Source organism: Centrocercus urophasianus, unplaced genomic scaffold (assembly GCF_019232065.1).
Source record: "Centrocercus urophasianus isolate 14NV4802_14NV808 unplaced genomic scaffold, USGS_Curo_1.0 seq_17, whole genome shotgun sequence".
In the NCBI taxonomy this organism is placed as follows: domain Eukaryota; kingdom Metazoa; phylum Chordata; class Aves; order Galliformes; family Phasianidae; genus Centrocercus; species Centrocercus urophasianus.
Genome location: NW_024884722.1, coordinates 13,870,834 through 13,885,147, shown reverse-complemented (window position 1 = coordinate 13,885,147; position 14,314 = coordinate 13,870,834). Strand labels below are relative to the sequence as shown.

Below are 14,314 nucleotides of genomic sequence, written 5' to 3'. Positions count from 1 at the left end.
AGCTTGTTCTACTCATTATTAGAGGACTCAGAACTTCCCACCTTGATTTCTAACGGATGACCTCACCATCTGCCGTGCTAATGCCCCTGCAACCTACTTGCGACTCTTCCCGCCGCGAAAACTTCTTTATGATTCAGGTGCTGCACAAACACAGGTCAGCAACTGCACCGTGCACTTCAGAGCGCAGAGAAAGCCCTTATCTCTGCCCTCAGCCTCAGGGGCAGCAGTGAAATGCTCCAAGTTCAAACAGCACCAATGCCTCCTGAGCTGACAAAGAGCAGCACGTTGCTCATGGGCATCGTGGGGAGATACCAGAACTTCATATTTTTCCCTTGTTTTTAAGGCCAAGGAGTATTTATTCATACCTCAGATCGCTTTGCTGATAGAAAGGCAAGAGGATTCCTCCAAGTGAGCAAGAAAAACTCCAAATGTGGGGTGAGCTCTCACAGAAGAGTCCTCTGTCCATCGTCACCAGCCCCTCCCGAATCCTCCTCCTTCGTCCCAGGGAGAAAAAAACTGAAAATCGCGATGTGCTTGGAGTCGGGGGCACAACGGCCATTTCAGGCCGCAACGTGGTTATCAGAGCTGTACGGCCAGGGGGTGACTCAGGGCTGAACTTGGCGCCAGGTCAGGCAGCCTTGAGCCCCGCTAACTGCGGCGCTCAGAGATTAGGCGGATGTAACAATCACCTGAGAGGGAGATTAAAGGCCTCTCAACGGGGTCCTTTGTTCTCGGCCTCATTTGATGCTCGGAGAGCCACGCCGCTGAAAACGCTTTAAATGTTTGCCCCCAGCTCCGGGACGGTTTCAGAGAACGGGGAAAGCCCCACCATCATGGAGAAGGGCCGCTTCTCCGTGGAGTGGTTGGCGCAGAGCAGCCGCAGCGGGGGTAACAGCGCAGCACAGGGAGAGTGCGGGGCGCGCGGCGGGACCGCAGCTGCCGGCCGTCGGGAGAACAACAGCGGCACGTGCGGCTCTGCCCGCCTCGCCGCCCCTCCGACGCCGCTCTCCCTTCCCACAACGCACCCGGCCCCGCGGCGCTGCAGCCCCGCGCACGAGGTGGAGGAGGGAGGCGGCGCGCGGCCCCGCACCAAATTCTCGGCGGCGCAGCTGCAGGAGCTCGAGCGGAGCTTCCGCGAGCAGCGCTACATCGGCGCCAGCGAGAAGAGGCGGCTGGCTGCGGCTCTGGACCTCTCGCAGAGCCAGGTGAGCGGGCGTGGGGCTGGAGGGAGGGGATGGGCGGGTCTGCCGACGGCTCTGCCACACAGAACTGCGTGGAGTCGGCATCCTTGCTTCGGCTGGCACGGTTGTATAGGTTTGTACTGACTCATAAATACCAGATTTCTAGCCGTCTCTCTCTTAAAACGATGCCTACACGCGGTGGCGTTGCGGGATCCCACTCAAAGCAGAGTCAGCCCTGCCGCACCTGAGCCGCAGGTGGGCCAAATCGCCACACCGTCAGAGCACCGTTATCAGCCCCACCTCTTGTAGCTGCTACCCTGCAAGTCGGACAGCAGGGCGGCTAGCAGGGCGCATCACTGCGTGGAACGGAGAGGAGTGGGGTGGTTCTTGATTTTTCCTTTCTTATCCCCAGATAAAAACCTGGTTTCAGAATCGCCGTATGAAATTTAAACGCGAGACACAGGATGCCAGGGTAGAAGCCCTTGTTTCAGGCCTGTTCCTGCCCTATCACCAGTACCCGGATACGGTGACACCCAGCTGTCCTCATGGGTTGGATATCAGTGTTTCCTCTACCCTGAGCGCTCCCCTGCACCCAGCAGGGCTCAGCCCGTCCCTGCTGGCGCCCCCTGTTCCAGCACAGCTCTCACAGGCAGCTTTGCCAGGCACAGCTTTGCTGCTTCCCCCCGGCCCAGCACTGCCTGCATACTCCGCTGTGATCCCAGCTGTGACTTTAACCAACGACCACAAAGGACTGAGATTCCAGCCCTACCTACCTTGTTAACAATGCCAAAGATTATCTGTAAGCTGCCAAATATCTAAAGAGTAATAATTTATATTAAATATGTGTGACTTTTTTTTTCATATTTTTTCCCCTAATGTTAAAAAGAAACAACGGCCTCGAGGTATAATACTGAGAGTGGAAGTGGAAGATCTGAAACTTGTACAGCCTTCGGTTCTTTGTACTGAAACACTTTTCCCAGAGTTTGTTCTCAGAAAACAGCCTATAATCACATGCGGTTCTTCACAGAGAAAAGGGAGTGTTTATTATATGTATGCAGTAGCTACATGATGAACTATATGGAGGACACAGTGATAGCTGTTCATGACAAGGGACTTTTAAGAAAAGGCTTGTCAATGACATCAAACAAGTTAAAACAAAAGTGATACAATAGGTGTCAACCCTGTGGCCAAACACAAATTGCCTCATATTGTATTTCATCTGTCTATTTTGCACAGTCCCTAAAGTCACCTCCTCTTTACTTAGCTGCATTTTAAAAGAGGAAGCTAGGGGATTAATTGTCAATCGTATTTTTTATGCTAGTGCAAAATGTGATTGTAATTTAAATCTACTGTTGAAAACACTCCAGTTGTTCATAAGTTTTGTTCTAATGCACCACTGAAAACATGAAATATCAGTTATTACATCTACAGCTTCAGCTGAACTTGGCAGATTCAGTAACTTCAAGCTGCAGTGCAGCATTAGGCTTGCATCAGGTACATTTGGGACTGCTCCTTAAAATCCTCCTATTATAGAGAATAGCAGATTCAAGCCTACAGGAAGGGAGTAGGGAGAAGCACTCCCTGTATCAGTGTGGAGCTACACCAGTAGGTGTGATTTTATCTCTCTTGCCCCTGACCATCCTAACCTGATTGCTAGCTGAAAGCTAAATAACTTTGTACTGTCCAATGAAAATAACAATAGAATATCTCTTTTTGAGGTAGAAGTTATGAATAAAAAAGGAGTTGATAAACATGGCCTACAACCCCATTGTACAACGCTGCTGTTCTTCACTACCCCACTTGTGTTTTGGGGTTGAGGAGAGCAAAGCTGAATGTACAGTTCTTGGCAGACAACAAGGGACAGTGAGGAATAGGAGATAAACTTCCACCCACAGTCCTACCTTCTGTTCAGATTGTTTTCTCTGGTGTAATACCCCAAATCCTAATCACCAACCATGCTGTAAAGAAGCATCCATACCTTACAGGGCGGAAGGGGAGCAACCCATCTTTGTCACTCAGAGGAGATCCCTCTCCCAACGCACCCACACCTTTTTGCTCCCAGCCCCACCAGGACTCTGCTCTGAGATGGGGTCCGGGAGCTGAATGGACAGAAAGTGCATTAATCTGCCACTGTGCACACAGGCTGTACAACCCAGAGAAAACGCAGCATGGCAACTTAGGACCAGTTACCCTGTAAATTCCAGACACTGCTTCCCCTGCTGACCACGAAGTTCAATGCCAGCCTTGCACCTCTTAGTGTTAAGACAGCATCAGGTTTAGATATCATTTCAAAAGTGAGGTGCCCCCTCAGATTGTTACACTGAAACTCGAAGCCCTTGGGGTGCAGGGCAACAGGGGGAAAATTAAGACTACATTGCAGCAATCAATCTAGTTTTTAATGCACTTAGAAGAACTGAATAAGCTTCATTAAGTTCTAAAAGAAAAGTGCTAATTAATCCTTTCCCTCCATGGAAAAACCAAGCTCCTGAGAACGACCACCTTTTCTTAATGGGAAAGGGAAAAGAAAAGTTTCAGGATCATTAGAGCAAAAAAACTAAAGCTGCTCCCTTCAAATGCTGCTTGTCCTAAAAGCATCAATTTACCTAAGGAGTATTTCAAAATATGCAATTACCATGAGCATTCAGTGGGGAATCAAAGGCCAAATTTGCGGATTAAAATCTCATTTAGACAATACAACTATTAACAGAACTCTAATTATGCTCTTAAATCTTTTTCAAGATACTGGATTTGATAATTGTAAAACTTCAGAACTCTGAACATTTGAACTATTTAATCACAGTTAAAAAAATGAATCAGCTGCACAAGCATCTGTGATTAACACGGTTGGAGCTCTCAGATGGAAAAGAGACTAGAAGTGCAAAGCAATACATCAATTAATATACAGAAGAAAAACACCTTCATCTTCCTCCTTTGCTGTGCCTCAAACATGGTATGATACAGCTGGCAAGGCTCAGGCTCTCAAACATAACAAAATACAGAATCCCTCTCAATGTGACTGCAGGAAAGCCAGGTAATATGCACACAATTTTTTAATTTTTCCCCATTATTGAAAGAGCAGTTCACAAGTGAAACCTTTGCACACTGTGCACAGGTAACATCTGTCAATTTATATACATGTGAAAACCGAAGGTGTGCAATTTCCAGTCCAAGCTAAACTTAATTTTGTTCTACACCGTGGGAAATCTTGCAAATGCAAATTTTTGCTTTGGCTTTTCTTCCTTCAGTTCCCTTTCAGCTGCTGCAAGCACAAAATGAAAGCTGTAGGCACAAAACTGTAAGTGTATCATAGCTATAGAATAATTTTGCCTTTCAGCTGTGCTTAAGGTATCTTCAGCACAATACATATCAAAGAAAGAAGATAGAAGTATTTGGGGAAAAAAAAATAAAGCTTTTCAAAAAGGTGAGGCATAAAGAAGACCAAGAGGCACCACATCCAATTTTAATGCTAATTAGTACAAATATTAATAAATATTACTCTTTACAATTAATTTAGATAGGTAAACATGTAAGATTACAAATCAGACAAAAAATTCATCTAAATGGAAAATAATACATTTCTCTCACTATACTAATACATCATACTCATCAATTTTTCCTGTTTGTCTACCATGTTTTGTTTTCACTATCAGGTGTACAGAGGATGGCATTTATTGTCCATTTTATTCTGAATTACTGAATGGAAAGAAGGATGAGGAGGAAGCAAGTGTTGATGGTAGTATGGCAGCTCGCTTGCCATGAAGCAGTAGGTGCTTTGAAAAGCATCGTATCTGGGGAAGGAGAAGCTGAGCTGCATCGCAGACACCGGGGGGAGAGGCAGGAGTCTCTGATGCTGTGGAGCAAAGGGATAGTGGAAAGACAACGGAAAGCCTTCATCGGAAAGGAGGGCTGGAGGGGTGGTTTCCGGGGGGAAGCTGTAGAGTGGAGCAGGAGATACGAGGTGCTGTTGGTCCTGGATTTCCCTCTTCAGTTTCATCCTCCTGTTCTGAAACCACGTCTTGATCTAAGAAATAGGAGGGATGGTAGGCGAGGAAGTAACAGCTCAGTACTTTGCTTACAAGTGCAAGGTGCAAGCAACGGCAGTACACCGGACCTTTCCGTGCTCACTTTGCTTTAATTGCCTGTGTTGGGCTGATGCCAGAGCTAACCAAGCACAGAGGATCAGAGTGCAGAAGGGTTATGGATGAATCACTTTAGGGCGCTAAGAACGTCTATAACCCTTGCAAGATAGACACAACTCGATGTATATCGAGGCCTGGCTAGTTAAGTTGTTAGGTATTAAGCAGTGGAACTCAGCCAAAGGCCGCTAGAACGTCTCAGCGCAGCCATGCGAGATGGCCGGCACTCACCTGGACCTCGGAGAGCTGCAGGGCGGCCGCCAGCTTCCTCCGCTCCGAGGCTCCCAGGTACTTCTGGTGCTGGAATGTCTTCTCCAGCCGGCACACCTGCTCCGAGCTGAAGGCGGTCCGCGCCCGCCGCTGACGCCCGCGGCTCCCGCACGGCGCCTCCGCTTCCGAGCGCTCCCCGCCGGCGCTCTCGCTCTCGTAGCCCGAGGACTCGTCGGCGCTCAGCCATCCGCCGTCAGGGGCTGCCGAAGGGATGGAAGGGGCGGCGGTGAAGCCTTTTCCCCCATCCATGGTCCGCCTCCGTTGCGCCGACACGAGTTGAGGTCCCGACCCACACCCGCCTTTTTTCTCCTCCCACCCTTCTCACCTACCTGACTCCGACAGGTAGCGCTCGCTGGGCGCCTGGGGACAGGTCCCACTCCGCCGCTCCGCACCGGGCTCGCAGTCCAAGGGCTGTTCCGGTCGCGGACTCCCCCGTCGGGGCTCGGCCCTGGCCAGGAGGGAATTGCGGCCGCTGCCCTGCGAGGTGGGGGCGCGGGGAGGGGGGACGCAGCAGATGTGGGGCCGCATCCCGTCGGATTTGTGCTCTGCCAGGGGAAAGTCGGCCTGGCTCATGGCGGTGAGGGGCTGGGGCTGTCGGCTTCGATCAGCTCTTATACAGGCGCTCCAGTCCCGAACGGGCTAGTTTGCAAGTGCGAAGCCACATCAAAGTGGGAATCGAGCAGAGATAACAGCTGCCAGCGAAGAAGAAAGTTCACACGTCTGGCAAATGTCTACAAGGCCCCGGCTCCAGCGTGTCTGCGGGGCCGGGGAAACCCTCTTGAAGTGCAAACCTGCCCCTATCCCCCGGAGGGCAGGGCACGGGCAGGCCCAGCCCCGCGGAGAGGCTTTTAAAGATACCGATATTGCCACGACCGGCGGGATTTTTACCCGCTTCCTCTCTGGCCGCGATACCCCAACACTGAGAGCGCCCGGCCCGCCTTAAGGCTGCGGGGTGAGCAATTCCCGGCTGCCAGCTCCGCCGCCTGGCGCGTCACCGGCAGAGCGGACCCTGGGAAAAGCGGTTGGAGGCCGCTGATCTCAAACACCTATCCCCTAGGCTGAGCTCTCACCCGGGCTGGGGCTCGGTGGTGCCGCGGGCTCTCTCAGCTTGAACTTGGCGCCACCTGTCTAGCCAGAAAGCATCCCTGACCTCCTTTGGAAGGGTCTTTGGACCCGAGCGATCAAAGCACGAAGTGAGCAGCGCTCGCACCTCATCAACCCCGAACGGTCCCCAACCCACACGGCGCTTCCCGGGGAGGGAGATGCCTTTGTAACGCGAGGAGGGCACCGCGAAGGTATCCCCCCCGCGTCCCACCCCAGCAAAGCTGGGACCCGGGCTGGAATGGGGAAGGGGCTTGTGACTTTGTACAAAAAGAGCAACGCACAGAGCCCAGATGTCTTCCCCCGGAACACCCCGTGTTGCAGAGAAAACCATATTCATGCTGCCCTTTTTCATCCTTCCAAGCATTCCCGTAACTCCATGGACACTAGGATGAGTGCATTGCGTTACTGATTCCTCCAGCCCCACTGCCTCACCCTAACCCCGACCCCGGGGAAGCTATACAACACAGGAACAGGAGCAATGCAAACACCTTGCACAGCCCATCCAGCCCCGGAGCTTCTCTTCCAACACCATTCCCTAAAGCAGGGCTGGGAGAGGCTGTTCTTGCACAGGCAGTGAGATTACATTGTCCTTTATGGGGTGCTGGGCACAGCTGTTAATGGAAGTTCAGTTACCACTGAATCCAAACTGTCATTTTGGCTTTGGCTTAAGTCCATGCAGGTGCACAAGCAGCTGTGCACTGAGCTGGAGACTAGGCTCCCTCCCTGTCTTGGAAACACACTCAAAAGGGCCACCAAACTAGCAGCTCCTTAAACCTCGCAGTTCCAAGGCACCAAGTCGTCCAAAAAAGCTCAGAATTTGCACATCAATTTTGATCACTTCCAGATTTAATAGCTATTCCTGTACAACTGTGCATGAACCCTCTTTTTAAAGGAAAAAATGCACCATTTTTCTCACCATTTCTATCTTATTTCAGAGCAGCCATGAGTATGAATAACTCCATGCCTGAACAAATCCCATCTGAAGAGCTCAGGTTTCATCCCACAGGTTATGCATAGAACTTCATTGCAAAGTAACTGCAGAGCCCAACTGCCTCACCTAGACCAAATGCTATGACACCCAGAAACTGCTGGTATTCAGCAGATACTGAGTCAAGCACACACCTGTAAGCAGTGTTCTCCCCCAAGGGAAGGGGTATCTCCAGTGCTTCTCCAGCAGGACAAAACTTATATCAAACCCAAGAGCCCCCATACCCAGAATTACCCCATGGGCACAAAACAATGTACAGCTATTGGGGAGAGACTCTTCATCCCTACTGTCAGAACTAAGCCACGCACGAGACTTGGATCAGTGCCATACATGAACAGATCTTATGTCACCTTATGTCATTTGGGGGTGTAGGGAAGGGAAGCAGTTGACTTGTCCCACTATTTTCTAAAAGTTTGTGAAATCCACGACCTTTTCTTTATTATTTAATTAGAATTGTCTATTAAGTTAAATGTTTAACTCCTTAGGATTCCCCGCCCCCACCCCGGGGGAGGTGGTAGCCACATCTGTAGACCACAAAACCTCGGAACAGATGGGAAATGGGTAGGAGGTGTCATGGGGCTGCTGCAGCTCCCACCAGGAAGAGGTGCCGACTTGAGAAACTTGGGAACTTTGATGATCCTGGGAGGGCAGAGTGAAATCCCCTCCTCACCTCCTACAGAAATAAGGCTCTTAAAGGAGACTTTGTTTCTTTCCTGATCCATTTTTATGTATCACTTTAGATTTTGTATCACTGGAGTTCTATCTGCTATCAAAAAAATGTTACTGGCACTTCCCCTGTACCAGGTTCTAGAGGCTCACACTACACTAGATTCACAGAATCATTTGAGTTGGAATGGACCCTTAAAAGCCACCTGGTCCAACTGCCCTGCAATGAGCAGGGACACCTACAGCTCTATCAGGTGCTCAGAGCCCCCATCCAGCCTGATCTTGGGTGTTTTGATGGATGGGACACCCACCACCTCTCTGAGCAACCTGTGCTGATGCCTCACCATTCTTAATGTGGAAAATTTCTTATATCCAATATAAATCTCCCCTTTTTTACTTTTATACTATTCTCCTTAATCCCATCACAGCTGATCTCGCTAGAGTTTGTCCCTTTATTCCATGTAGTTGGCCTTTAGATACTGAAAGGCCTCTCCCTGTTCTCCCCGGAGCTGCCACTAGAAGCTGAAGCACTTGCATTCTCCAAGAATAGCGCTAGTGCGCCAAGTCTATTAACATATATACTCCATCCCCTACTTTTGCGCAACAGCATAAGAAACTATGGCCAGAAATCAGGAAAAAAAAAAAAAAATCCATCTCAAGCAAAATAATTTCTAGCTTAACTGGCCAACTCCATAGGTGAAAGCCCGAGGCAGAGGGAGCCCTTCCAGCCTCTTACGGGAAGGGACGCGGCCACCAGCGCTCGGCGGGGCTCAGGGCTCGGGGGGCGGTGAGACCGCTGATCACTGTTTGTATCCTTCACTGCTCCCCTTTGGAAATGCTAACTAGGTTATCCAGCACGCCGTTTGATGTCCTGATAAGTGCTATTAGACAGCCAATTAGGCATCAACGAGATCGATTGTTTCGGAATGGATGCTTTCTGTTTGAAGTAGCCGTGAACACTAACAGGGCCATCACCAGGCTCTCCTTTGCCCACGGGAACAATGCGGGCTGACACACCATAAATAACAAATGTTCTGACTCACCCGGAGCGCTGCGCCCTCCCGGCTCACACGCTGCAGCTATTCCCATTCAGCACTGTGGGACCAAACGCGCGCTTTGCATTAAAAGCGATTTATCACGGAATTCCCATTCAGCTCTTTGCTCAACGGAGGGACAAAGCGCCGAGATAGCCTCGGTGCGAGCCAGTGCAAATCGGAGCAGGAACCCAGTTCCCACGCACGCCACTCCGCGCTGCCCAGGGATCGGTGACACCTCCGCAGCTGTTCGCGATTGCCCAGGAAGAGTAACTGAGAGCTGAAATGGGAACTTAAACACCTCACCTCCCGAATTCCAATCCGCTGCCGGGATCAGTTCCCCACCAAACGCCTTTACAATACAACATTAGGTCGGAGCTTAAAAACTTAGTGAACAGTTATAAAAGGTAAGAGGGAAAACCTTTCAAAAAAACCGAACTGAGACTAAAAGATTTCTCCTCTTTCTCTCCCCCCTCGTTTCGGTTGGATTTATCAAGTTAATTGGCATCTAATTACGTATCAAAGAAAGAGATAATGGGCTGCAATTAGACATAATGGCCTGGCGGTGCGAGATCCCTCCTGATTAGCACACAACTCCGAATCACTTCACCTGGTTCGTTAACAGGTGCCGCCTGTGGCTCCACGGTGTCTGGGCGCTGCGGGGGGGGGCAGCCGGCCCTATTCCCAGCCGTTGCCCTGTTGGTTGCTCTCGCCAAATTGGGACAGGCGTTAACGCACGGGCTGCAGCCGGCTCCCTGCCATTACCGCGGCGCTAATTCAATCAGGTTGCGCACACACTGCGGGAAGAAAGGCTTTGAAGTCAGCTTTCTACCCTCCCACCCCTTTTTCCTCCCCAGGGAGTCCCGTTTTCAGGTTATACAGCCCCTTCCTCGAGAGCCGCCAGCTCCAAAATGTTCCTCCCCAACTCAGCCACCCGGCCCTGCCATTTGCGGGGGGCTCGCACGCTGCGCTTTGTCCCGCCGGCATCATTCCTGCCCGGAAGGTGGCTGTGATGTGATTAAAGACACAAAAGGGGTGTTGAAATGGAGCTCGCTCTGGTGGAGCAATGTGGGTTCCCTGCTGTGCCCGCGAGTGCCACCGGCCCCGGGGCGAGCGGCCCATGCACCGCCCGGGCTGGAGCGCTCTGCCCAGTTCCTTTTTTTTTTTTTTTTTTTCTGCCTTCAGCCAGAGGCTGTCAGCATAGAGGCCCATTGTAGTATTTTAAGATCACTGGAATGTTAACTTCTAGAGAAAGAAGAGAAAAAGGTTCTGCAGCTCATACATTCAGGTTACCCTTCCTAGCAGAAAGCCTAATAGGACCCGCCTGGGTACCTGCAGGACTCAAGTCCATTAACTCCTTAAGCATCCTCTACTCGGAGGCTGCTCCACATCCCTGTTTGCCTCTACAGACTCAGTAGGATTAAATTGCAGCACCGCACATTTTGCTTGCCTCTGGACTCTTCTAAGCCTTTGCACAGAGGGGAAAGTTACCCCGAAGAGCCATGCTTGGGTGTGGAAGGGTGCAGTTAGGCCAGGTTTTCATGGTCTCATATTAAATCTCATCCCACCCCCATCACCCTCTATCCCCATCACCCTCTACCCCCAGCCAATCCCAACGCTCAGGAATTGCCTCCCCTCTGTGGGTAGGAGCATACTGTTCTCTCTCCCTTAAGACCTTTCATCTCCCTCGCCCCCCCCCCCCCCCCCCCGGTCCCATTTGGTTGGGGCCAGGCTCTTCCCCGGCATTGCAGCAGCCCCAGCCTGCTGCCCCGAGGGTTGTGTGCCTCTGGCCTGGCCCTAAGACAGCACCAGGAGCTGTTCTGATGGCATTCTGAGTGAGCAAACCGTCTGGATTCCTCCTGTGCTGAACATGATTAAAAGACCACTTAACCCCTCCACATTTGTCCCTTTAAAAATGGGATAGTCAGTTTGACTCTCTTTAGTTTTTTCCAGATAACTTGTATACTTATCGATCTTGAGTGTAGCGCTATCTCAAAAATGTCTCTGCTCAATTGAAGAATGTTTTGGAGACATCTCAGTTTCCCAGTGATTTTTGAGATAGAGCAATAGAATTTCAGATTTCTCTCCCTTCCATTTTTTTTTTCCTTCAAATCAATACAGTCATTTAATAATATTTGAATTCGAAAAATAAACATTCAGTTAGATTTTTTTATTTTTATTTTTTTTTATCTCCTCTTAACAAAATTCCTTAAACTGTAATATCTTCCTAAAAAAGCCTCAGGAAGATCAATAGCACCTAAAATCCTTATTGCTTTTCTGAAACCCTTGAATTAGAGCCATGTTAACAGCGTATCTGTAAGCAAATAGTAACCTCAAAAGACTAAACAAATGCAGCATGGACTAAAATACTAAGTAGACTTCCAAATATGGGAACTACTTAGAAAAATCAAGGGCTGTGGCCTTTGGAGGCACATACAAGTTATTTTGAACCAGGTGGATGTATGACAGAGTGATTTCTGTCTAAAAATGGAATATTTGTGTTCAAGAATGACTAGCACCAAACCTTCAGACCATTCATGATAATGGTCAAGTGCACTGGAAATCTTCTAATAACTGAAGAGACCGGCTCTGAAGTGATGGAAATGTTTATTTCTCTTTTCATGTTAGCTCACAATCAGCTTTGAAAGATTTACAACAACTTACATCAATCAAGGATCATTTTTCATAACGCTTTCTTTAGCCTGAAATCTAAAATTTTATTTTAATAAAATCTTCAGACATTATCCAGTCATGAGCATTACTCAAACAAAAAGTGCACAGCACAATGGTAACAAACTTCACTGCCATTTAGAGAAAAATAGCTTTGAAACGTTGCATTTCTTTTGACAATTACCCTCAAACCCCATTAGGCACATGCAAGATGCTGAGACACTAGCAAATTGCAAGGCCAGATCCCAAGATTCAAGATCTTTCCAAGATCTGTTTTATGCAGTAGGCCCTTGTTAGTCCACTGAGGCCTCCCATGAAGTTGTGGTAAGGTATTTTCATATATTTATAGAAAACCATTTTTTGTACCCTAAAAATCATAGTCTATATGCTATTTCAATGTCTTCATTACAAATTCTGCTGTCGTTGTAGGCCCAGTCATAAATACTGGTAACTAATTCCTGATATATCTATATGTCTTGTTAAAAGCACAGCCCCCTCCTGAAGTGCCATAGTGGAAGCAGCTGAGAAATTGGACAGCCATTTAAGGGAATGCGGGAAGTTAATGCTTTTTTGTATGTATCCTCAGTAAATTGCAAGGTACAACACAAGATTATTCTTTCTCTACTAGGGCCAGGACAGAACTAGAGAATAAGGACTGTGCTTCATTCAATGGGGAGGAGCTCTTTCAGGGCAGGATAAATAGTTCCGCAGTCCTTGTGACCAATTCAGATGAAAGCTGAAAAAATGTTAAGGTTTGTTAGGTGATTCCACTTATGCTACCATTTACCCCACTATGTTTGAACTTGCTGGGCAGCTTGGCCTGAAGTCCATGATCTGGATTGTCGATCAGTATCTTGCTCAGAGCTGCACCAGAACTCCAGCAGGCAGATGCAGGCAGGGGCAGCCCAGATATAGTTATTAGATATTAGTGCAAATTCTCCTTGGTCACAGTCCATACCAGCGGGTCAGACACTCAGCAAGAAAGCCCTGGGATCCCTGTATCCTACAAAGCAGGGTGCTGCCCAGAAACCCACAGGCTGTGCTCTGCAGGCACTGCTGATGTCCAGGGCAGGTGCTGGCAACGCCGCCAAGGCAAAGCCCCCCGGGGCAGCCTCATGCCCGGGTAGAGGCGGCGGCCGGGCCATGTAGGTGACTGGTAGGGACACCTGAGGTCTGAAAGGGAGCGCTGGAGTACAGAAAGGCTCCGGTCTCAACTCTTGCAGTTGCCTCTTGAGCTTCATTCGGCGGTTCTGAAACCAGGTCTTGATCTGCAGGAAAAGGGAGCGGGGCAAGAATTGAGATCCGCTCCTAAACCATCAGCCACCTCCCACCCCACCGTCCATCCCGGCTCCTCGCACCGCGCTCACCTGCACCTCGGAGAGCCGCATCCTGCCCGCCAGCTTGCGGCGCTCGGCGGCGCCCAGGTAGCGGTGCCTCTGAAAGGAGCTTTCCAGGGTGCTGATCTGCTCGGCGCTGAACGCCGTGCGCAGCCGCCGGCCGCCCCTCGGCTCCTCGGGGCACGAGCACTCGCGGCCCCGCTCCTCTTGCGGTTGCCCCACTGCACCTGGAGACGGAAGAAAAAAGCGTCAGGCAGGCCCGAGGGATACCCGTCCGCCTCAATCCCTTCCCTGGCCCCAGGGAGAGGCTCACAGTTCATGCAGCCCTCCCACCCCAGAGTGAGCCGGTGGCCGCGATTACCTGCAGCGGGGGGTGTTGCCGAAGGCTCCCTGCCTTTCCCGGCGCCTTTCTCCTTGCTCCGTTCGCTCAGTCCGGGTCTGGAGCTCGAGGCGAGACGGCGGACGGCGGCCGAGGGCGATGATCGGTGCGGGGTGCCCTGGGTGGGACTTTTGGGGGCCTGGCTGCTCTGGGACAGCCACTCCACAGAGAAAGGGGCCTTGGTCATCCTGCTGCGTTTTGGAGCTGCCGAGAAGGAGAGTGTGAGGAAGCACGACTCCTTTATACCTCAAGTCCCGGAGGAAAACGTTGTTTGTATAAATACACATCAAAGAGCCAGATAAGTATCATCTAATTGCCATCAGTCCCCCCCCTCAACAAAAGATACCGTTCACACATTGCCACAGCTCGAGGAGGCCCGGCTCCGCAGTGTCTGCCCCTGGAGGTGTTCGCTCCCCCGTCAGTGATTTACAGCTCCTGTTGCAACCTATCCCGATGCAAATGGCATTTATGGTGCTGAGCGGCCTCAAATGGCACTGGGGAATGCACCCTGGGGGAGTGCGAAAGGACCCTCTCCCCCGGGCTCGGCGG

The 14,314-nt window shown here is 50.3% G+C and overlaps 3 protein-coding genes across 3 annotated transcripts; 1 reads left to right on the top strand and 2 right to left on the bottom strand.

Moving 5' to 3' along the window:
- The first annotated feature begins 833 nt into the window (after positions 1–833).
- LOC122160027 (homeobox protein vex1-like) lies at positions 834–1,962 on the top strand. Its single transcript, XM_042818217.1, has 2 exons — positions 834–1,205; positions 1,594–1,962. Exons 1-2 carry the CDS (start codon positions 834–836, stop codon positions 1,960–1,962), a joined length of 741 nt encoding a protein of 246 aa, XP_042674151.1.
- A 2,865-nt stretch (positions 1,963–4,827) lies between these two features.
- LOC122160026 (homeobox protein vent1-like) lies at positions 4,828–6,160 on the bottom strand. The gene is made up of 3 exons (XM_042818216.1): positions 5,917–6,160; positions 5,549–5,787; positions 4,828–5,202 (listed from the first exon to the last, which is right to left on the bottom strand). Exons 1-3 carry the CDS (start codon positions 6,158–6,160, stop codon positions 4,828–4,830), a joined length of 858 nt encoding a protein of 285 aa, XP_042674150.1.
- Positions 6,161–9,434: 3,274 nt separating this feature from the next.
- LOC122160025 (homeobox protein vex1-like) lies at positions 9,435–13,952 on the bottom strand. Its single transcript, XM_042818215.1, has 4 exons — positions 13,748–13,952; positions 13,417–13,613; positions 13,084–13,317; positions 9,435–9,731 (listed from the first exon to the last, which is right to left on the bottom strand). Exons 1-4 carry the CDS (start codon positions 13,950–13,952, stop codon positions 9,435–9,437), a joined length of 933 nt encoding a protein of 310 aa, XP_042674149.1.
- Positions 13,953–14,314: the final 362 nt, after the last annotated feature.